At 37.7% G+C, this 23,306-nt stretch overlaps 1 protein-coding gene and 1 long non-coding RNA gene across 9 annotated transcripts in view; one reads left to right on the top strand and one right to left on the bottom strand.

Annotated features, from left to right (window-relative positions):
• LOC122566348 (ABC transporter G family member 22) overlaps positions 1–8,868 on the top strand; it is a 264,641-nt gene extending 255,773 nt beyond the window's left edge. For all 8 annotated transcript variants that reach the window (XM_043723470.1, XM_043723469.1, XM_043723471.1 and 5 more), the window contains 3 exons: positions 862–1,076; positions 4,570–4,778; positions 6,221–8,868. In XM_043723470.1, coding sequence (XP_043579405.1) covers positions 862–1,076; positions 4,570–4,778; positions 6,221–6,416 — 620 coding nt within the window. In that variant the 3' untranslated portion in view covers positions 6,417–8,868. The remainder of the gene's footprint in view (positions 1–861; positions 1,077–4,569; positions 4,779–6,220) is intronic.
• A 332-nt stretch (positions 8,869–9,200) lies between these two features.
• Positions 9,201–22,980, bottom strand: LOC122566350. Its single transcript, XR_006316474.1, has 2 exons — positions 20,116–22,980; positions 9,201–19,547 (listed from the first exon to the last, which is right to left on the bottom strand). It is a non-coding gene; the product is annotated as an uncharacterized LOC122566350 (long non-coding RNA).
• Between the last annotated feature and the right edge of the window lie 326 nt (positions 22,981–23,306).

The following is a 23,306-nucleotide window of genomic DNA, read 5'->3' as shown; positions in this document are numbered from 1 at the left end:
CTAAAATAATCACGAAACTACTAACTTTTCCATTTTATCACTTACTATCCTTTGTTCATGAGAATCTCTCGTTTGGATTCGGTCGTCACGTTGTATATCCGTTGTTAACGGTTTGTTACTCCGAAAAGGAATTCTCTGCTATGTTTCAATTGTATAAAACGTTGATTGTGAGTTGTTAGGATTCTGCTAATTGCAGGAACTTGAACTTGCAGTTGTAGCGTTTATGGTCTTCACGGATTGGGGAAAATAAAGAAATAATAGTAGTATATCGAATTAGTTATATTACGACTATACTTCTCTCTTGTAAGGGTTCTTACAACTAAAACAAACGATTCTAGTATTTATAACTCCTTTCGACGTATTCCATATGGGGTTGATACAGGAACACTTTCCCACTTCAAATAAATTCCCATTCCAAATACGTCGAAACCGTACAGTAAAATTTTTTTAGTAAATTTTCCTAGTAAAGTTTCTTCGTGGAACGTTTCGTTCGCGAGAAAATGAAATTTGAAACTTTGTTTAGATAGGTCTGCACATATCAGACTGAAACTCTATACTCTTGAAAGCAGGGCCCCAATTGGAAAAATTTTATTCCACGTTTTTCACTTACTCTCGCATGCAGGACAATCCCCTGCTAATTGTTCATTCATACCCAGTGCGGAATTAATCGAGTTCGCGTGCACTAAACAAATTTCCAAATTCTGTTCTATCCAAAACGAAGCACGCAATGTGTGACAATTTTATTCTACATCACGGATTTATTTTTTCACGTAAAACCATTCCCTTGCCGATCGTATCGTAATTATCGAAACACTCTATACAGATACAAGTGAATTAATCGCGAATGAAATTCTGTTTCAGTTCCTCCAGAACGCGAGGTGATCAACAAGGAGCGACTGTCAGGATCGTATCGGCTCTCGGCCTATTACTTGGCGAAAATGGTCGGCGAGCTGCCGCTTACGATTACGTTGCCCGCGGTCTACCATATCATTAGTTACCCGATGTTGGGCTTCCACAGTCCGGCAGTTTTCGTCACCCTGCTGGCGTTCCTCTTACTCAACACCGTCGTCGCGCAGGTACGATCCTTTTTCATCTTTTTCGCTCATTTTCTCTCAGTCGGAAAGTTCACTCGCAAGCGGACTGCGGATTTTGTCGCGTTTGTAGGAAATTCCAAAGTGGAAAATTACACGGAACGCGCGTAATATGAACAAATATTTATAATATACATATATTTATATATCGCAAAGAGGATACGGGATGATATGAGCAATTCGAGATACAGATTTACATAGATAGATATTAACTCGGATTATAAGGATTGTACATATTAACTAGTTAAGTATTTATCGTACGTATAGCTAACAGAGTCGAACTATGATTATTTTTATGATTTGTTTATCACGTATGTGTTTTTGTTTACGAGGAAGCTTGTGTCTTCTGGTTCTGCCTCAGCGTGCATTTTATGACTATTCTTATCTATCTTGTAGCTTTAATGACAATCTAGGCGGAAATAGAGAATTTTATTAATTCTATATATTCGTTGAATAAACAGAGACAAATCTCGTTAGTGTAGGTAAGTATTGCAGTGAGTGTAAACTGCAAGAGCCGTAGGCAAAAGAGCCGTGTCCTAAAGACTTGCAGATGATTGACAACAGAATTTCTAAAGGAATTAACGTCACGTAGGAAAATGTGCAAAGCCGCGGTAGACGAATTCGCAGCAGTACATATATGCGGTTTAGCGGATCAAAAATTAGAAAAGATCAGATGTACAGCGATGCGTGAGAAAAAGTTGCTGATGATCTAAATGGTCTCATAGGAGCGTAAAAATGAATCAACTGAAGAAGCCGTGGCCAACAAGTCGTGATAATACCGTTAACCGGCTTGAATAGGAAAAGCAGATCCGCTAAAGTCCTTGGGGGTTCAAGCGGTTCAAGGCTAAGCTGACTCATGATCTGATTGTAATTATGATCCGCAAAAGGCATTCCATGACCCGACTTAAAGGTCACATATCTTAGCCAGCTATGCTGTATCCTCTCTATTAATCGTATGTGTTTAGCTTGATTTGGCGACCAAATTGCCGATGCATACCCCGACCACGGTCTAACAAGCGAGCAATGTAACAGCTTGATAGCGAGGGGAGGACTGAAATTTCAAGCACAGCGCTTTATAAATCCTAATATTAATATTTTCTTTTTAAGCGATGAATAGCGAACGCTTAACTCACGAATCTCTGATACTTGAGACAGAGCCACGTTGTCAAGTTTATACTCATACATAATCGTGCGTAGTCGTCGAGATGACCTTGTTAAATGGAATTTAGTAAAATTTAGTGACACGTCGTTGATTCTGCACGAAAGTGGCGGTGATCGATTTGCAATAGGACACAATCATCGGCAAAGTCCTTTTAAGATCGTCGGCGAATAGCAAACACCAGCTATGCCGAGTTACCCTAGTTGTGTCATTAATAAAGTTAAATAGGATCTAAATGACACCATTGGAAATCTCTTGTACAAAATATACGAAATATGCAAAAGTATAGCAGTTTATATAATACTTGGTGGGAAAACAATTTTCCACAATTTTCAAGAACATGAATTTGGATAAAAATGCGTAGTCTACTTGTAAGATTGGTGAAACGAACAATTGTCTCATACATTTTCTATCAGTCAGAAGCTTACTCGTATAAAATCAACGAGACATTCGAGAAACCTTAAATCTCGATTAGCAAGATACGATCCAAGGATATCTACGTCTTTTTATTTAAAGTTTAACGTAATAGCGTTTGGCTCGTGTTGGTCGTGTATCCACAGGCGAATTTACATGGTTTATTTTTTCATTCAAGAGAAACGAGGTTGATTCAATAGGATTCAAACAATGAAATTGAAACACGAATGTTTGTATACGCGTTTCAATGGAATTGATTACATTGGTTTACTTGAAAATGGGGCAGAAGCGAGTTGTGTGCATGTTGAGATAATTTGTGAATATTTAATGGCAGCGTACTAGAAATTTGCAAAGAAGATACTACATGTACAACTGTGTCGCTCGAATGTAAATTAATAGCTAAAAACGAATTTCAAATCTTCCCCATTTTTACGCTTTTATTAACGCTATTATCAACTAACAATATTCATTTATTTCTTTCATTCTCACTTATTTTATTCTCATTTATCGTTATCATGGAATAATTTTATCTTTCAAATTATGCGAACAACTAAATCACGAACCCGTAATCGCACACCATAAACCTAAGAAGAAAAATTGAAGTCGACTGAAATTTTATTTCTCATACAGAAACGAAATTTCACTAAACATACAGACGTCGATCTTTCAATTCTACTTTAATCTTTAGATATTTGTTGGTATAAACGAAAAAAGAAACGTTTAACTTTCAGCAAAAAATTTAGCACAGAAATAAAAGAAAAAGATCGCGCGAAGACGATATTTTAAATATTTTTCTGAAATTTAAAGATTCACTCGATGAAGAATAGAAAATAAAATTGAAAAATGATTTAAAGAACGTGGTAACGTTAAATAATGGACGCAGCATCAATGACAGAACCGCAGTGCGAGTAACGACAGCATGCTGTCGCAATCATGGCAAATTTCTTTAGTCACAAGAAATATAAACAGCAAGAATTTCGCGGTTTCCTTTTTTTCCGCCCCTCCTCTTCCTCTCCCTTCGTACGACCAGCCCTCGACACTGTCCACCTACGGTCAATGTACTAAGTCATCGTAGCATGAAAGGCGGCCGCGATTTACTTTCAAAACCACCTACCTATTGACGGAAATGAGTAACTCGCGCGTTTCACAACATGCCGGTGTGTAATGTCGCGATCGACTCGATTTCTATAAGTTCAATTGCTAATCGACCATCGCTTGAACGACAGTTTATCGTGTTCCTTCATTCATCGATTAAACTGCCATTGATTTATTATTCTAAGATTTTGCATAGAGATTTTCGAGAAAATTCTTGTTGCAAGATATCTACATATTTAATAAATTTAATAATATAACGTACTTAATCAAGCTTGTAAATTTTGTAGAAATTTTGTACTGTAATGTTGGAATGTGATCAGAGAGGAATTAAAATGAGGACAATGAAAATTGAAAGATAGAAAGAGAAAATAAAAGGAAACAATAATTTCTGCATTTATTAAAATATGTGACACACAATCAGAAGCGTCATTCTGCTTTGTTAAATTCTAAATCTAGTCTCTTCTAGTTCGATTTTAAAAGTACATTTTTAGATTTCCGCATAAAAATCTCACGTTTTACTTTCGTCCAAAGTTACATTCTTTAGTTTGCCAAAAGCAAGTTCTTCTAACTCTTTGTACGATTCCTATGTATAAACCTGACCTTCCACTTCATCGAGTTGCAAAGTTACGTGAAAAATTATACTTTTAAGCTACGAAAGGTTTCATAGATTGGTACAGTGTTCTTTTTACATTTTTCCAGCTAATCGTGTCTTTCTCAAAGAATATTCACCATAGATGGTGTGTTTATTATAGTTACTATTACGAATTATATTTTAATAATTCGAAACGTCACTTTGTTTTCTGATTTCAGAGCGTGGGATTCTTCGTTGGTGCATGTTGTCTGGACCTCCAAGTTAGTATAACTGCGTCCGCGCTTTACACGCTCGCCACACAATTACTTGGCGGTTATTTGGCGACGGCGGTTCCGCCATGGCTGGCATGGGCCAGATACGCGAGCATGGTGCACTATGCCTATCAAAACATGCAGATTCTGGAATTCGGCGTCGGCGAGCCGATCACGTAAGTAACAATTTCAAAGTCTATACACAGTACGACATCGTCAATGAATGCGAATTTAGAAGATTTTTCTTGAAAAAAAAAAATAAGTAAATATTATGAACTTGAATCTTTTCTTTCATGTGAAGCTTTATATGTTTAAGATAATTGACTTTAAAAATTCGTCGAGCGTAAGTTCATTGTCTACACGAGCTGATTTTCCTTGGAAAAATAAATAGAAATTATAGAATACACTTTTTCTGTTGACTGAGGCTCTATTTATAAGATGCTCGATTTCAAAAATTCGTTCAGTTAAATTCTGCAATTTACGAATTTACACGAGCCAATTTTTCTCGAATAAATAAGTACAAATTATGGAACAATTGTTTTTCTTTCGGACGAAGCTTCGTTTGTAATTTACGAGATTTATTTTTTTAAACAAGTAGAACCGGCGAAAGAGTATTTTTTCGCGTTTGAAGCTTCGTTTGTAGGACAATTGATTTTTAAAATTCGCCCGTTTAGATTCTGTCATTCACGAATTTAGAGGAACATCGCGTATAAATGATAAATGAACCTCTACTGCGACGCGATACGATGCATCATTCAACGATCACGTCTAACCGCTTTAGAGCTCACGCTATGGTGAACGCTAGATTCTTGGAATCGATGTCATATTTGGTTCAACGATGCGTGGCAACGCATTAATCAAATCCAAATTGTTCTCTTCGATGTTTGCAAAATGTTTCCATTATCAAGATGAGATTGAGCGAAGAGAAAATGAAATTGTGAAGATGAGTAATTGATATGGAAGAGAACTATTGAATAAAAAATGAATATTATACCTTCATGCAAATTTATTCTATTTTTATGAACACGACTAAAGGAATAGAACAGAATATTAAATAAAAGATCATCTCATCTAGTTTCAGTACTCTGGCTATTTTATATATCTCTGTACATTATATTCGTTCTATATATTTTTACACCCATAAATGAAATAATAATTAAATATCGCAGCGAGTATCTTATTTTACATACTCTGTATATTTTTCCAAATTATATATATTCGACACAATTTTTCACCTTTCAATGTTCCACATATAAACGCACAAACTGATCCACAGAGTACAGCATGACTCAACTACGTACATAATACGCTCAACATGCTACAAAAGCAAGAGCTCCGGCACAAAAGCTGTAGATTTTCTGAAAGATATTGGTTTATACGACCTATTATAGGTAGGCTCTGTGCTACTGATCGTTCTCGTCGTGGTCACGGTAACCTTGGAAAGCGCGTGTAACATTAAACACTCAATGAAAAAAAAAAGAAAAATAAAGAAAAGAAAGAAAACTTAAAAGAAACAAAAAAGAAGCCCATCCATAATCTACAAAAAAAAAAAAAATGCCTAAACCAAACTGAAAACGAGACCAAACTAATCAACCACGATCCGTCCTTTGATTTGCAGATGCTCGCAGCCGAGCAAGTTCCAAGAGTGCAGGAACTCGACGACGATACCGGTGTCTGCTATTCTAGAAAGCCAGGGCGGCGCCAGGGGTTCCGGTCTTCCACTATGGGCGAACACGGCCGTCCTCCTGGCGTTCCTAGTGATATTCCGCACCCTGGGCTACCTGGTGTTGCGCTACTATCGCGTGCCCAAGTGAAACGGCGTACGATGAGAAGAACCGCCTTTCTACTGCCGCCTTATCCACGAAATGTTGGATCATGGCCGCGATCGACGGACGTCGGGACGGCCTCGCTACGCTAACGGGAACGTCATCATCGTCGTCGTCGTCGTCGTCGTCGTCGTCGTCGTCGACATCGTCGTCGAGCTTCCCTTTGACCCTTCGTTTCGCCCACGGGCAGCGACAAAGTAGCTCGCGAAACCGAACGGAACAACCCGAACAGAAACCGCGCGCGAAAGTTTATTTTTCCAGGATGCCACTGGTCGTCTCGGGACGGCGCAGGGCTTGGAGGTGGTGGTGAAAAGATAATCCTCGAACTGGCACGGGTACGTTTTACACCCTCGTAATCATTTTCCTACAGAATTAGGTTCGTCGAATCGAACGAATCAAGCGGTTCGAAAAAAGCTGAATCGAATGAAAGAAATCGAGTCGAACTGCATAGTAGGACGGTTGAGATTGGAGCGGGGAGAACGCGATCGGAAAGAGGAACTTTTAGATTCTTTCCTCTGGCAGAAACGTTGTGTCGTACGCCTGATCCGTGTATTATATTTTGAGGAGTAGAATGAATCTTCAAAGGGGAGAGATTCGAGGGGAGATAATTAGTTGAAGAAACTTTCTAGAAAGCGGAATAGCTTGCCAATTTTTCTGGGATTTTTCTCTTTTCAACGCCGCCTACCAAACTATCGATACCGCTATTTTAATTACCGAGCGATTAGCTACTATTTTTATTAATTGTACACGCATCTCGCAGAATAGAATACCTCAGACAGACAGGGAAAACCAGCGACCTAAGCGAAACGAGGGGTTAACAAAGAAAAGAAAAAAAAAGAAATCAAGATAATAGGGGTTGATAGAGAGCGGAGAAATATAGGGGGTTTCCGCTCGTTCCCGCTAGCGGCGGGCGATGAGATAGAACGCGCAAAAACGCGTGATCAAGAGACTTGGCGAAGACTATACATTAAGATTGTACACGTAGAGACTTTATATATATATATATATATATATATATATATATAATATATATAATATATATATATAATAGATAGATAGATATACATACATATATCACGCTATCACGTGAAGTAAGAATACGAGAGAGGGTGGATGAACACGAGAAAGAATGCGGAGGGAACTCTTCTGTTTTAATTTCTTGCGGAAATAAGGGTATAATGATAGAGGAAAGAATGTCTGTATCTGTGTGTTTACGTATAAAAACGCGAAAGTATGTAAGAGCGAACGGGAACGAGTGAGTGAGCGAGAAAGTGTGAAAGCCATTTCTTTTTTTACTTTTTCTTTTTTTCTTTCTGTCTTTAATATCTTTTGAAAGAATCAATGCGACGTCGTGGCGTCGCGATACCGACTGAAAGAAAGGAATCACAAAACAGACACACACATACACACATGACATTTGTACGACGAAGCATATTTCTTAAGCTCATAGGAGACGGAGATGAGAAGAAATAGGCAAAGCGGAAACTCGCGGAGATAATGAAACTTCACGCCACGTCGAGAATCACCCTACACGAAGAAAAAAGAAACGCTTAGGTTTAAGAGACGCGAAAGCGGAGAAAAAGGAGAAGAAGAAGAAAAAAAGAGGAAGATAAGAAAACGGAGAGGAACTTTTTAAATCGTTCTTAGCGACTATCCACGTTTTACTTTCTACATTTTTATTACCGCTGAACAATCTATCGCTGCTAAGACGATATTCACCCCCTAGCTGATAAGATGGACAAGCTGCTGCTAATTCTATGGATTATGATAAAGCTACATCTCTACCACTTAGTACTTTTTATTATCGGACGCTGTAAGTTGCGTTAAGGGATATATCGAGCGAAAACGACCGTTCATATACATATATAGGCTGCCAATTTTGATCGGTTTGTAGAAAGAGGAAAGCGATGAAACGAGAATAGAGTGAGAGGGAGAGAGAGGGAGAGAGAGAGAGAGAGAGAGAGAAACACGTGTGCAAAGAGCGAGAATGGGTAAAAAGAATTTTGGAAAGAGTTTGCGAATGGAACAATTCGAATAGAAATGGAGAAGGGAGAGCGGGTAGAGGTTTATAGCAGTTAATTGTTTGCACTTGTCGCGCATTTTAAACATCGGGTAACGACATATAAAATAATTCGAGGAAAAGCAAAGGGAATACCCGACGTATGAAAATATGTACGATTTAATAAGAAGAAGGTTCGTAAAATGGTTAGGCTGGCTATGGGAGATTCGGGACTCTAAGTCGATCTTAGAACGTTTGTTGGTCTCTGACGTAATCTGTATGATGTTTCTCGAGGAGCTCGACACGTTATGGGGATCTAAATGAAACATTTAACGCGCGGTATAATAAATTCATTAGGTCTACCTTGTGTATATAGAAACATATATATATATATATCCACATATATATATATGATATTTAGAAAAATCCTATATATATTATAATAATTATTCTTATCATTATTATTATTAATATTATTTTTATTATAACAATTTTAATAATTAATATTATTTTTTATTATTATTCTAATTATTATTATCATTATGTATATGTAAAAATCGCGGACTGAACGAGGAGGCACGCGACGTTTTTATTTTCTCTTTCTTTTTTATTCATTCTTGTACATTCTTGCACCGACAGATCGAACGGGGAGAAAAACGGAAAACGATACGATGAGTAAGAATATCGTAACACACACGGGCGAATACTAAGCGAACCACAAGTATGTTTCTATTCAGAGACTTTTTTACCAAACGATCCAGTTGCGTTACTTGTAAAAGTTCGAGCATATTCGAGTAGGAAAAAAAAAAAAGAATTTTAACTACATAGCACATAGGGAGGAAGAACGCGATCAGACGAGATCAAATATCCTTTTTTTATTCCTCCCCGGAAGAGCGAGAAACCGTACAGCTCACCGTACAAAACCTTCAAATAAACTTATGTATACACATACACATACTTATACATGTATGCACTAGACATACATATACGTACAGAAGTCACGGAGAGCCAGTGTTTGTTATTAGTAAGTAATTAAATAGATTAGGTTGGCTGACGTGGATCGGTCAGGATCGATCAAAAGGAACGCTGTGTGTCTTTTAGTCAGCCAAAACGAGTTACGTTTCGATTCTGTGCGACGAACCGGACGACTCGCCGGATATTTATACCGTGGACCGGTCCACGTAATCGTCCGCAGCTTTCCCGCGATGTTAACAAACAAAATTAGGACGAATTAGAACGAATTTTGGGGAACCATCGCGCGTCCACGATCTCTATTGCATATCCTCGTTCGGTCAGGCTACCGTTAATCCCCTTTCGATTCTCTTCAAAAGCCAATTTTTCGAAAATTATATAAAAAGAATATATGATACAAAATTATACTATACCATATGAAAAGCAACGAGAAAGAAAATACCCCTCGCGTAGGCAACCAAAGCTCCATGGTTATCTAATAAATGTATAAAGTTTGAAGCTTCGATATTTAAAAGTTTTACATAAATTTTAGAAATATTCAAAGGGAGGAGATCCTTGTTATAATCGTCCCGGAAGAATATCTTCGTTAGGAAATGAAAATTGGTAAGAGAAATATAGAAATGGATAGCTGGTTGCCTACGTTAGGGTTAAATGAGCCGCTTATTAGCCATTTTTAAATCAGTTAACTGCACGAGACGCAAAACGGGGAGAATTAACACGTTCCATACGGGAGGATCTCTACGAGTCCTACCTTCCGTGAGGAAAAAAGTTCGTTTTACTTGTTCCTAGAAAAAAAAGATGAACACGCATTAATTCGTTTAAAAATAAAAAAACAAAAATAAAATAGAACGACGTCGATACGTATACCGACGTCGTCACCGTATAATTTCCTCTTCCTCGACATATGTGTCGACTTCGCATTGAACGTGTGTTGATCAAGTTATATACGATAAACGTCGATCAAGTGCTTCGACGCTAACATTTCAGAAATGTCGTAAAGTGGAGGTAACCACTTTGGCCTGTAAACGGCTCAAATACAGGTGAACCAGTGGGAAGAAATCGAAACGAAGAGGGGAACAGGTGCCGACCGAACGATCCTCGATTTTCAAGGCCGCGCGACGGGATTCGTCCGGTGCACGCACAACGCAATATCCACCAAGTGTTCAAAGTTGGTTCGGTGTGGAACGAAGAGAGGGTGGGTGGAGAGACATTAGGACGAGGAGAACGAGTTGCTTCCCAATAAAAGTAGGATTTAAGGGGAATCGGCCCAGAGTTGAGATTAGGTACGCTGTATCGGAACAAACAACACGGAGTGACAGAGACGTTTAAACAAAGATTTGGCTGTGTCAATGTCTCTAACGATTTTTTATTCGTTCGTAACGCTTTCTTTTTTCTACTTGAACGATTTCTAAACAAAGAAAGAGGGACGCAACGGAAGAGTGAAAGGGAGGGAGAGAATGTGGAAGGAAAAGTCGACGAGAAAGCCGGAGAGAAAGAGAGAGTGCAGAGAGAATAAGAACAGCGCACACCGGTTAGGAAAAGAGAGAAGAACACCACGTTCGAAAGTCGTTCACCGTCGTCGTTCGTTTCTTGCGCTACCAAAGTTCGGTTTTCTTCTTTCCTGAGGCTTCGTTCATCGTTGCTACCGTTCGTTAGCTTCAAAAGAGACATTTTCATGTTAAATCTCTACTGTTACCTCGGCGATGAAGTTGTGCAGCTTCACGCACGTAAGATATTAATCACTGCCAAGGGAGAAGAGAAAATTGGGATTACTCGGAGAATTTGACGTGTCAGTTTTTTTTGTGGAATTTTGAGGTTGAAATTGTTCGAATTGTGTCAATGTGCTCGATGAGAAATGAGATAAAATGTAATGTAAATGGAGAATGGTACAATGGGTTTCAATATGGAAGCCCGGTAGGATAAATTCATACTAGAAATTATTGGAAAACTGTATTTAACGATTGTTAGAAATTGTAAGTGCGATTTGCACATAAAGTATCACTGCCAGAAAGACTAAGATCATTTATTAAGAAATTCAGCTTTTAGAACCTTGTAGAATTTTTAAACGAAACTCGTTCTAACGGCTATGTAGAAGTTGTTTGACACGAGTGGAGAAGTTCGACATCGTTGAATTTTAATTTCATATCGTGTCATTATCTTTTTTAAGAGACTAGAAGGCACGTGATATCTTGCGATCGCGAGACAGAAATTGAAAAATTATATTTGCCTCGACTTGGCAGATACAACCTGCAGTAACTTTATAATGAAACGTTTTTCTTTTTCTATTTTTGTGTTACATTTATGTAATACGTCAAATCTATGTCTACACCGTTAGAGCTTCAAAAGAAGCTGCTTCATCCGATGGAGGAAATGCCACTTTACTTTATAATACAATACAATACAAAAATTCCATGCGAAAATTGTAAAAGAAAATTCACAATCTACGCGAGACTTCTCCGTTCACAGCAAACGATATCTACATATTTATTTAGGTATAGCGCAATGTCTGTCAAAGCATAAAATAAAATATAAAAAGGTAGAAGACTTTTTTAAAAAAAACATGTTGACACAGTTCAACCACGAGAAAATCGGTTAAACGATCGTCGGATAAAATCAAGACGAACGATCGAAACCGTAGGAAAGAAGAAAACTAACGGAGGAAAAAGCAATCGTCGATGCTTGAGGAGAAATCGACACAAGTAGCGATAGCAAGAAAAACACTTTTCCCGCCGTTCGTTGCATTTTTCCTCACCGCGAATCGTCCTCGACTTTTTCTGCCATTGTGCCAGCGAGTAAACGGAACACGCGTTTTCTCTTACGGTTCGAGAAAGAAAAACCTTTTCTTCGAAGAAGGTTTCCCTTCTCACTCGTTCAAGAGTACTTCCATCTGTTCTATTTTACCGTTGTTCGATGGACGAACGGGACGACAACGTCGTACGGTATTGCTTTCTCTACTTGTAAAACGACTCTTTCGTAGACGGGTTATTCTAGGACATGCATTGCTGACTATACACTGCAGGCCATAAGTATTAGGACACCGACTCGTTACATTTATTGAAAAACTCGAGTAAATTTTACTTTACTAACAAGTGTTTTGCACTCTAAGGTACGTATGATGCGAACGAAGCAACAGATTTACAAATAATTAGAAATAATTAGAAGATGAAAGAGGCGAAGAGCATTCGATTCTTACTAAATATCAGCGGGTGTCCTAACGCTTATGGTCGGCTGTGTAAGTATTAGGACACCTACTCGTTACTCGTTATTAATTCTCTCGACCGGGTCATTTCTGAACCAGAATTTATAATCAGACAGCCTTTGTAACTGTTAAACCGTGGATGTTCGTGCATTTGTGAGAAATTTAAATGCGCAACAGTGCACAGAATGTACGTAATACATGTGAAAATATACAAAATATCCAAAACGAAATACTCTTTATAATATTGCAAAGACGAAATTCTCTGTTTGAAAACCATTTCTTTAATCGTGTCGATAGAAGGAGAAAATCGCACGAACATCCGCGATCTAATAAGCGTGAAACTAAAAGCAAATACGGACAAATTAATTACAGCCAGTACAATTTCTAGGCCTTGTAATGTAAACACAATACAATTGATTTTTAAGGGAAATTATGAGAACATATTTAAAAATAGGACATCTATAAATAGAGAAATTATTGTATCCAAAAGATAGTTAATCCGAGTAACGAGTTAACTCATCCTACCTCCTGGTTAAAGGGTTAAAGATCTCTAACAAATTTTACTTTATTTAATATTTTATATTATAAGGCATATATGATGCGAATTAAATAAAAATAAAAGCAGTAAAAAGCACTCGATTTACGCTGAATGTGAGCAAGTGTGGTAATACTTGTGGCTGACGGCACCTATACAGAAAAGAGGAACATCACTGGCCGGATCGTTTTGGAATTAAAAGATCGTCTTTTCAAAATTTTGATACTCGTATTGTATTATATACACTATACACAGCGTCCCGACATTTGTATACGTTTACAAATTACCCTTTTTGCGGAGGAAAGAACGTCGAACCTCGACGATCGACGTAGATGTTGGACCTTAAGAAGCATATAAAATAACAGAGAAAAATAGAGGGAAGATAAAAAATGAAACACCGTGAATCATCAAGATTTTTACGATTTCAAACACGCCCAAAAACTCTGGAATTTCTATGAATAATAAAACTGCCATTCTTTGATAATCACATTCCTGAGAAGCAGATTGCGAATTTTTATGCATTTATATGAAATTTGAAGACGCTAAAGATTAACGTAACATGCAAGAACGTGTAACATATTCAAAGTATAATACTCGTAATAATATTTTCCGGCAAAAACAATTTTCTACTTAGATTTCATTTGTTCGATCATATTCATGAAAACATGAATTTATTTGAATAGAAAGATATTAGTAAATTAATCTACATGATTTTAAAGCATAAAAATGCGCATTCTATCGACGACATTTATCCACCTGAATACCTGTACCGATGAAAATCCGGGAAAGAAACGTGAATTTTCTAATCGATCGGTAACAGCGTTCGAATCTCACGAATACCGATCATCGATCGTCGAGTTCGATGAAAAACAGTATAATTCTCGTATCGTACAACGTTAGGCAGACAGCGATCGCACGTAATCCGTAGTTGGAAGGAAACATTCGCGATCCTCGAGTTGATCAATTCGAGGAAGCTACACACGCTTTTTGCACTAAAACTACAATAAGACTGAGAAAACGTTTTTTATACATGTTGACGTGAGTCACGAACCACGACACCGTCTACGAGGGACTTTCTCGTAATTCAGAATCTTCGTGTGTTGCACCCTTGCGGTCTGTACGACCGAAATATCGATGAACCAGCCCAATACCGTGATCTCTTCATGGAGCTTACGATGGAATTAATACAGCCAAACTCTCTGCGGACGATATTTTTCACGTTTCTTCTAGCTCTGACTTCTTCTTCGCAAACACGGGTCGATGGAATATGTAATCGAGCGATGAGAATGGAACATAGCAGACGTGAAGATGAGAATTCGAAAGGGGATATTTAAGTTAGACCTTTAGTTCTTCGTGGCTCGTGCGAGATTAGTTTGATTATCGAGGCTATTTGCTGATTTATTACTGCCAGATCTTAGGAGTTAATAAAATTATAGGAAGTAAATGTAGGAGAATGGAAGATAATAAATCTATGGTGCTGGAATTTCCTAAGTTTCCTATGATATAATACTGTAAAACGCTAAAGTGATTTAGACGAAAGTTTAGGATATTACATTCACTATATCTTCGCTTTTAGTCAAATCAGGAATATAGATCATTCTGGATCATTTTTTATTCGTGTGTTTTAACCGTTAAAAACATTTCTCAAGTTAAAGACTGGTATAAAAGAACCATTATTAATATGGATGATTTCATTGCTTAATATTTCAATTTTATTCAAATGACTTTCTTGAAACGTTAAAGTCCCTTCGTTCGTCCTTTCGTCGAAACGAAAGAGATCGAAGAATATGGAAATGTAGAAACCATAACAGGATTAAATATAAATATCTATTGCCTAATTTATACAGTCGTCTTCTCTCAAGAGTAAGTTGATTTTTCTATTCGTCTAATAAATTAGCGCTAGAATTTTTACAAATTTGAGAAATTCAAACAAACACCAGATGTAACAGAATATTCGAACAAAATAGTCTCTCTCATAAAACTAAATTAATCTTCTTACTTCCAACTGATAAATCGGTAGCAGAAAGAACTAAAGATCTACAGAAATAAAATAAAAGAAGAAAAAAAAGTATTCAAGGAAAATGAAGGGAGTAGACAGCAAAAATGGCCTCGAGCAAACGAGTGAATCCGCACAGACTGTATCTTCCCCTTCTCTACGCGTCTCACGGGAGGGACCCTGCTTTCCCAGGGTGAGAATAGGAATGTTGAGGGCGACGAGACGTGATATAACGCGTGAATGTTTCGCTTTACAAAAATAGTGCCTTTTTTACAAAGACTCTGTTGTTTGTGCCAAGTGTCGAGTTCAAGGAATGCGAATGCGTACACTCTCACATATAAACGTATAACACACCTAGACATGCATAAAGACACATTTTACACACACACACACACACACACACACACACACACACGTAGGCGAATATCTGCGAGACTTACGAGAGAGGGAAGCGACCCAGGGGGAAGATGTAGATTTAGAAAGAAAGCGAGGAGGGGGTAGCGTTGAGCTTAAAAAATAAGAAGACGAAGAGACTGACGAGTCGAGGGTGGAACGGCAAGGACGAAAGATTGAAAAGCGTAGCGTTTGGTCGTCTGGGATTTCTGAAAAGATGTCGACGAAGATTCGATGAGAATTCTTCTTTTACGAAAATATTAAGCTCGGAAACTTGATATTTTCCAGATTCTTTAAATCTGCTGCGATTCTTGGATTTCTATATTTCAATATTACTCTCATTTTGGATGACAAATCTAGAATGTTAAAAGATTGTTCAGAATGTTGTACGAAGAGGATTTTAAAAAGTTTTAAGCAAATAAACATGCAGAATTTAATGACGTATACGTTCCGAAATACTCAATGTAGCGTATTCGGAATATTATCGAAATAGTGCTGATGAAAGTTTCGATAATGAATCGTTGTTTCGATCCCCTGTCTCGATGCACCGATCTCTGACCGGTGTTCTACCTTTTAGAAACATCCTCGTTGCTCGCGCGCGACCATCTCGAAGAAGAAAAAAATAAGTAAATAATAGAGCAAAGAATAGGAAGTCGGAGGAAGAACAGAGACTAGGAAGAAACTGAAAATGAGGAGATTTGCTAGAAAACGTAGAAATATCGAGCATCATCTTATACATGCGCACATACGGTATGCCAGTAACAGCAGCAACAAAAGGAAATAGGAATAGAACGCACGTACGAACACGCACGAGCATAGTACACGGCCACGTGTGATATTGAAACACAGAAAATGAGAGCGGAAGAGGGTGCGTTTCTTTCTGGAGAACGGAGGTCGAACAATTTACGTGTGAAAGTGTGACAGCGAGAGCGAAATTGTTATATGTGTGTGTATGAGACAGAGAAGAAGAACACCGTGGGACTAACATAAAGCAAAAGAAGAAAAAAAATGCAAATGCCAAAAAGTGTTCCACTAATTAATGCCGCCGTGGATCCCCAAATTAGTACCTATTATAAAGAAAAAAGAAAGGAAAGAAAATCGAGTGAAATTGCGAGTAATAATCGAGTACATATGTAGAATGTGTGCTAAAGAAAATGAAGCAAAAGAAAAAAAATATGACGAAAGGAAAAGAAGTTAATATATTAACTTTAGTTACGGTTATATATATATACGCATATTATATTCGTGTATATATATATATATAAGTGTGTGTATATACATGTGTGTGTATGTGTGTGTGTGTGTATGTACGTATGTACGCGATATACACACGAGCGAATGAGGAGCACACGGACACGCGCTGTACTGATCAATCGTTCGCACGATTGTCATAAATTATAATACACATACATCATACGTACACGTGTCATATATATACATATTATACACGTACACATAGGTACACACACAACAGAAATTCTGTTTTATCGTCATCCCTCCAGTCTATCAATCTTCGCACATGAAAAGATATTTCGAGACTGCGTATTGTACATACCATAAATATCGTACAAGATATACATACATATACATAATTATATATGTATATTAAGACGGATGATAAATACACTTAGCACTAACACGATTACCCTATGTCATTAATATGATTATTATTACACGAGATGATATTAATTAACTGATAGTATTATACCTGTTGTCCCGATCAAAGGACAGACGCGGTTTTTCATGGTAGATCTACCTACTTCCCCTATCCCGATCCTCCTCCCCCCTCCTTCCGCGCCGACAATTTTAGGAGGAAATTGAAGATCGTTATACATATATACATATATATAATATACATATATATGGAGAGAGAGAGAGAGAGAGAGAGAGAGAGAGAGAGAAAGCGTTATCACACTTTGATTTTACCGATAATCGTTAAATAATCGTCATTGATATAAACGATAAGGATTATTATTATTAATTATTAATATTATTATTATTATGATTATTATATTATATCAAATTGTATTATTATTATTATTATTAATATTATTATCGTCAGCATCGCCGTTGTCAGGGTCGTTCCGTCGGCCCTCCATTGTTCATCGTCGCGAGATCATCGTCATCCTCATCGTTTCAACCTGAACGCCGGTTTCTTCCGATTTCTTATCTCTTTTGCTCGCCATTTTTTCTTTCTCTTCTTCGCGAATTCGTCGAGTTTCATTCGAGAACTTTCTCCTTCCATTTTTGTTTTTCAATTCTTTCTTCTAATAATGTAAATTCCCATAATTTGGTCGTGGAAATTCACTCCCTTCTTCCTTCGAACCCGCTTCTTCGTCGCAGGCCCGATTCCTTCTCGTTGCCGAAGAATGATCTCAATTGAAGAAAGGAAGATTCGAAGACAGGAGATCGTATCGTCCCGTGAACGATAGCTGATTTATTCGAACGATCGCTACGTTCGGGACGAGCTGTCTTTGTTTCGCGCCTTTTGACGATGGCGTCTGCGCGCGGCGCGCCATTTAGACACGTATAACGATTCCTTCCACCTGTTTTTCATTTTTCTAGAAACGTTCTAAGAGTCGTGGCTGTTCGTGGAAGGAACCCTTGCACGATTATCATCTTGTCCTTCGGGAAGAAGGGGTAATATCAACCTTTCCTTTCGATTTAAATATCTCTTCTTCTCCAGCAACGATGATTTCAATGCGCGGCACGCGTGGCGTTATCTTCGATAAAAATGTGATTCCCCGATTTTACGAGCGTCTCCTGCAAATTAGACTGATTTAAAAAAATGAAATAAAATTCGGGGAATCAATGAAGAAGAAAAATGTTCTTTGAACATAATGTTTGAAGCGGCTTGTAGGATTTTGCGAGAGTTTAAGAATAGTGGAGTCTTTGATGTAGATCGAGGATCTCGGTGTCAGAGATGCGTGAGAAGAAGAAGCACCGAATCCTGTTATCGATGTTATCATCCTTTATTGTCCCCCTTTTCCCGTTACTTTGAGGCGTGCGTGTGCATGTGTGCTCGGTGAGAGTAATGCGTGTGCGAGCGTAGGCGATCTTGAATGGAGTTGAATCGAATAATCAGCTTCGATATCGACGACTAGCCATTGAATTTCTTCCTATGTTTCCTGCCTTTTTCCTAGATAAATCGAGTAACTACTGTTCGGATGATATTTTGACGTTGCATATCGCAGAAAAACAGTGTTGCAGGCCATCCATGTCTTTAGAGCTGCACTTGTGATAATTGGTTAATATTATTTGACATAATTTTTAACGAAACCTCCTTCGAAGCTCATAGATATATATGAAGGGTTTCTCGATTTATTTAACCTGTAAATAAAGTTAGGTTTAATCCAATCAATGAGTTTTACGGTATATTATACGGTCGATCTTGTATTAAATTAAGAACTTTTATGAATGTAAAGAAATGTAAAAGTTATAGAAAATACTTTCCTTCGGTTATTACTGAAACATTACTTATTTAATGTTATTTCGTTTTAATCACTTTTGTAATATCACATTCGAAAAAATCGAATCTGACGAAGTTGAAATTGAATGTTCGATTCGACGACCAAAGGGCGAGCCGAGTAGTGCGAAACGCTCGCACGTGTCCCAAAAGAAACTTATAGCGAACTTGGCCCTTGAATGTTACCGATGTTCTTCGAGCACAGTGAATTCACAAGCGAGAACTGTGCGGCTTCGAACTCTGAAACGTTCGTGCGCTTTCTTGAATTTGAAATTACGATAAAGTAGACACAAATTGATCATGATATAAATCTCGTACAAATTCAAGGACGCGAACGGCCTTCTGCTCAAAGCAAGTGTTACCATTCTGCCGAGCACAATTTGATCTTGTATAAATAATTATTAATAAAATTAAGAAGATGCCAATAAATTACTGTATAGTTACAAAAATAAGTAATTGTATAGCTACTCTTAATTTACTTATCGTATGTATATTTCGAACGATCGTTGTCAATTCGTCTCTTCGGATCCAATATGGCGGACCAACTATGGCAGTCGTTCTAATAAAAGGAAGAAAAAAAGTCAAGCAAAAAAAGCGTTTCGATAGTGAAATTTTATGAAGGATTTGTTAAAGATAGTGTGTCTGTATTTTCAAAGCTATTCGTTGGTTATTGCATAATAATCTACAAGCTCAGATTGTGCGCGGCCATCATAACATTTATTAGTGACTAAAAAACGCGCTGTTGCATACTCGAAATGTTCGCTTCGTAATTTATTGTAACCGTTAAAGAAGGGGAGAAAACGAAAAAAAAGATAGCGAGAGATTGTCGAAAAAGCTGTTTATCGAGAGAGAAAAAAGAAAAAAATTTATTATAACGTAGTTCTTCCTCGAACTGATGTTGAGAAATGTGAAAAAAATAAAAGAATTAAATTATCGACATCGTGTGCCGGATCAAAAAAATATGGACGGGGATGTAAATAGATGGCGTCGCTGGCTGTGCTGTGCAAATTGTTGAATAGCGATGTGATACACACACATATATATATATACATATATATGTATAAATACATGATACATATGTATACATATATATTTACATATACACTAATTTGCGGACGCGGTATTACCTCCAAAAAAAAAGATTGTAGAACTGCAAAGGCTGCTATTGCAACAGAAACACAATTCGATGGCAGATCCACGTTATCGGGCGCCATTGATTCAAGTAAAGAACGAATAAACGATTGAACGATTCTTCGGCGTTTTAACTTTGCGATGGGATCGACGTGAAACAACATTCGAAACGTGTGCTTGTATCGATATTACGTTATCGGATAATGGATCGAACTATCGATATTGCTCTTACACTCGAAGCCAACTTCAATCGAAAACAGATGAGTGTAACGAACGCAATGGCGACTTTTGCAATGACACATGTTCATACCGTACACATGCAAGCCATGGTCGTGCGAACTGTATTCGATCAAATACGACATATTCATCGTCTTCGTTCTTGTGCTCTTCGTTCACGTCGTGTTCGTTTCATTTTCATGCACTGTCAGCCATGCGAGGGAACGCTTGGGGACATCTGACATTTGATTCGTGATTTATAGCCACCATGGAAAATACGAGAAAAGAAAAGGTGCATAAAAGGACACGTGAACTGAGTGGCGCAATTCTTCGATAAATTCGCTTTTGAATAAAGTAGATAGCACCATAGATCTAAGAAGTGTTAACCGCAGATGCCGTGTTGAGAAAATGGACCTCGTTGTAAAAGAAATAGGGATAAGTAACGGGATTTCTCTTTCCTTCCCTATCTATTAAAAACAAATATCTGTTAGAAAGAAAAAGGGAGGCAACGGTAAATATCTTTATCTCTTTTTCAACGAGGACCGCACTCTTCATAAGACACCCACGGTCTATACTTCTTACATATGTCCATGGATAGGATACGTGTAAGTGAAAACCACGTTCCAATTCGAGCGGAGACCACGCATTTCGATTTCGATATATCGTCTCGATTCAACAAATCGGACGCTGTCTCCCCGTGTTCACGTCGAAATAGCGCGTCGCGAATCGCGCTGGAATTGGAACGAATAATCGGAAACGATCTTTGTGGCAGAGCGTGTGATTGTTGAAGCGGTTCGAGCCTCGAGATATTCGAGAATCGAACTCGCCTTTAATCGGTCAACGTCGAGTAGAGGAGAACGGTTCATTAGTCTCAATTACTAGTTGGAATGTCTCTCGTGGTAAAACAAGAGAGGCGCGCTAAGCTTGAGCTCGTATGTATAGTCGCAAACAATCGACTTTCGATCTATCGCTGTAATCACTGCCATGTCGGCGACGCAGAGTCAGTAAACGATGGCGATTTTGTGTAGAGAGATACATACTTCGTTGATTTGAACCCACGAAGCGATGCGCGTTTACGATATTGTATTTTATTGTTATTTTTCTGCTTCGCGATGCATTTACTTTTATTCCGAATTAAAATATGAAACACTTGCGAATTTTTCTAGCAATAATTCCTTTTTTTTTCTCTTAAATTATTCACTTATTTAAATAAAGTTACTACCACCCAATTCACCCAGTACTTTATTCATTAAGTATTAACATGCTATAATAAAATGCGATTAAATATTCAAATGAAATTATCGTATTATTTTATGGACCGCATCGTGTGTGGCTTCAGCAACAGAGTGGCGTTCCTTATTAACTGTGTCTCGTAAACATTTTATCGCCGGAACAGCATTGTGTGTCCAATTTGTTGAGAGACTTACGTCTCTTTGCAATAAGTCTCACTCCTCAAGAAACTTCCGATTGAACCTTCGAAGTTACTCCATATGAGCTACTTCTTAGGAGTACCATTATGGACGTTGTGTCGTGAGCGGAGCTCCAATGCTGGTATTAGAGAGTTGCTGGCAACTTACGATTAAAGATGTGACCAAATAGAAGATATTCCCTTTCGATTGCGTCTTTTGATTCGCGAATGATATTGGAGATTGAGAGGTACCAGTGGAGCGCTGTCCACGAAACTGGTTCATTTGTTTCTTGTCTGTAGCATCACCAATTCGTACAACGCGTCAACCTCGAACGATTCTGGAGCAGCGATTTTCAACCTCTTTCATCTCATAGAACACATAAATTGATTATTAAAATTCTGCGGCATGACAAAACATATATTATGTTTTAGTTGTTGTCATTCTTTTATTTGACAATCTAAGAAAAATGAGATCAATGCCCTCAATTAAATAGTTAAATACTGCATCTTTCAAAAGTTTTCACGGTACATGGTTGAAAATCGCTGTTGTAGATCCTAGAGCATAAGAAGTGCGGTGATCGGAGATTTTGGTCACTCGATGTTCACAAGCGGAACTCGGTCACTGTTGCGCAATACGCACGCGCAGTCGACGATGGCGGGCAGCAACATCGGTTCGATGCGATGGGTCGAATCTAACCTTTCGATCTTCTCTGATTTCGTTTAATTTCTTACGATATCATATAATTATTAAACGATAATGATTCTTATGTAAGAGCTACTACGCATAAGGGTGTTATATGTTACGTTTCTCGAATTTTGTATGGGCCATACGAAACTTTGTTCCTTAGAACATTGTTGAGTGAAAAAGATATCTTTCGCACTGCATTCCTTATGCACATTGCGTGCTGGAATTTGGTGCATTTATCATAATTGAGCAGGCATTATTACGATTGTGTTATAAAATAACAAACAGGAAAATGAAAGTGGAAGAAATAAAAAGAGGCGCATGTGCATTTATAAAAGCGAAAGGAATTCAGGGAGAGGTATGAGATAACACGCGTGATTGTACATGTGTGTATGAAAGAGGAAGAGAAAGCATTTGCAAACGATCATGTTTATTCTTCACCAACTGTACGCAATATGAAATTGAGTATACAAAGCAGAGCAGCGAGAACCATTTGTCCTAGTCCTAGTATTCAAACTCATCACCATAATTTATAACCGATTTCAATTTAAATCTAATAAAATGATGTTATAATACCAAACATGTCTTTCTTATTATCTTTTTATACCCGAAATATAAAGAAACTTAAATTCATCGTAACGATTAATTGACAATAATATGGGTTTGAAACCAAGATTAATTTTAGTACTTTCCTTATAGAGTCCTCTGATGGCGATATAGATCACTGCGTACATGAACTTAGACTGAGTTCTCATGTTCTCAGTTACGTTTCAATCGCTGAAAGGTGTATGAGTTACCAAATATAACCTTGAAATCGAACTTTATCTGACAATAATAAATGTTTATATCTTATAAAAAAGTAATAATTACATTATTAG

The sequence above is a fragment of the Bombus pyrosoma genome, linkage group LG3, assembly GCF_014825855.1.
Source record: "Bombus pyrosoma isolate SC7728 linkage group LG3, ASM1482585v1, whole genome shotgun sequence".
NCBI lineage: Eukaryota > Metazoa > Arthropoda > Insecta > Hymenoptera > Apidae > Bombus > Bombus pyrosoma.
The sequence above is the reverse complement of the archived record's forward strand: the minus strand, read 5'-3'. Positions and strand labels throughout refer to the sequence as shown.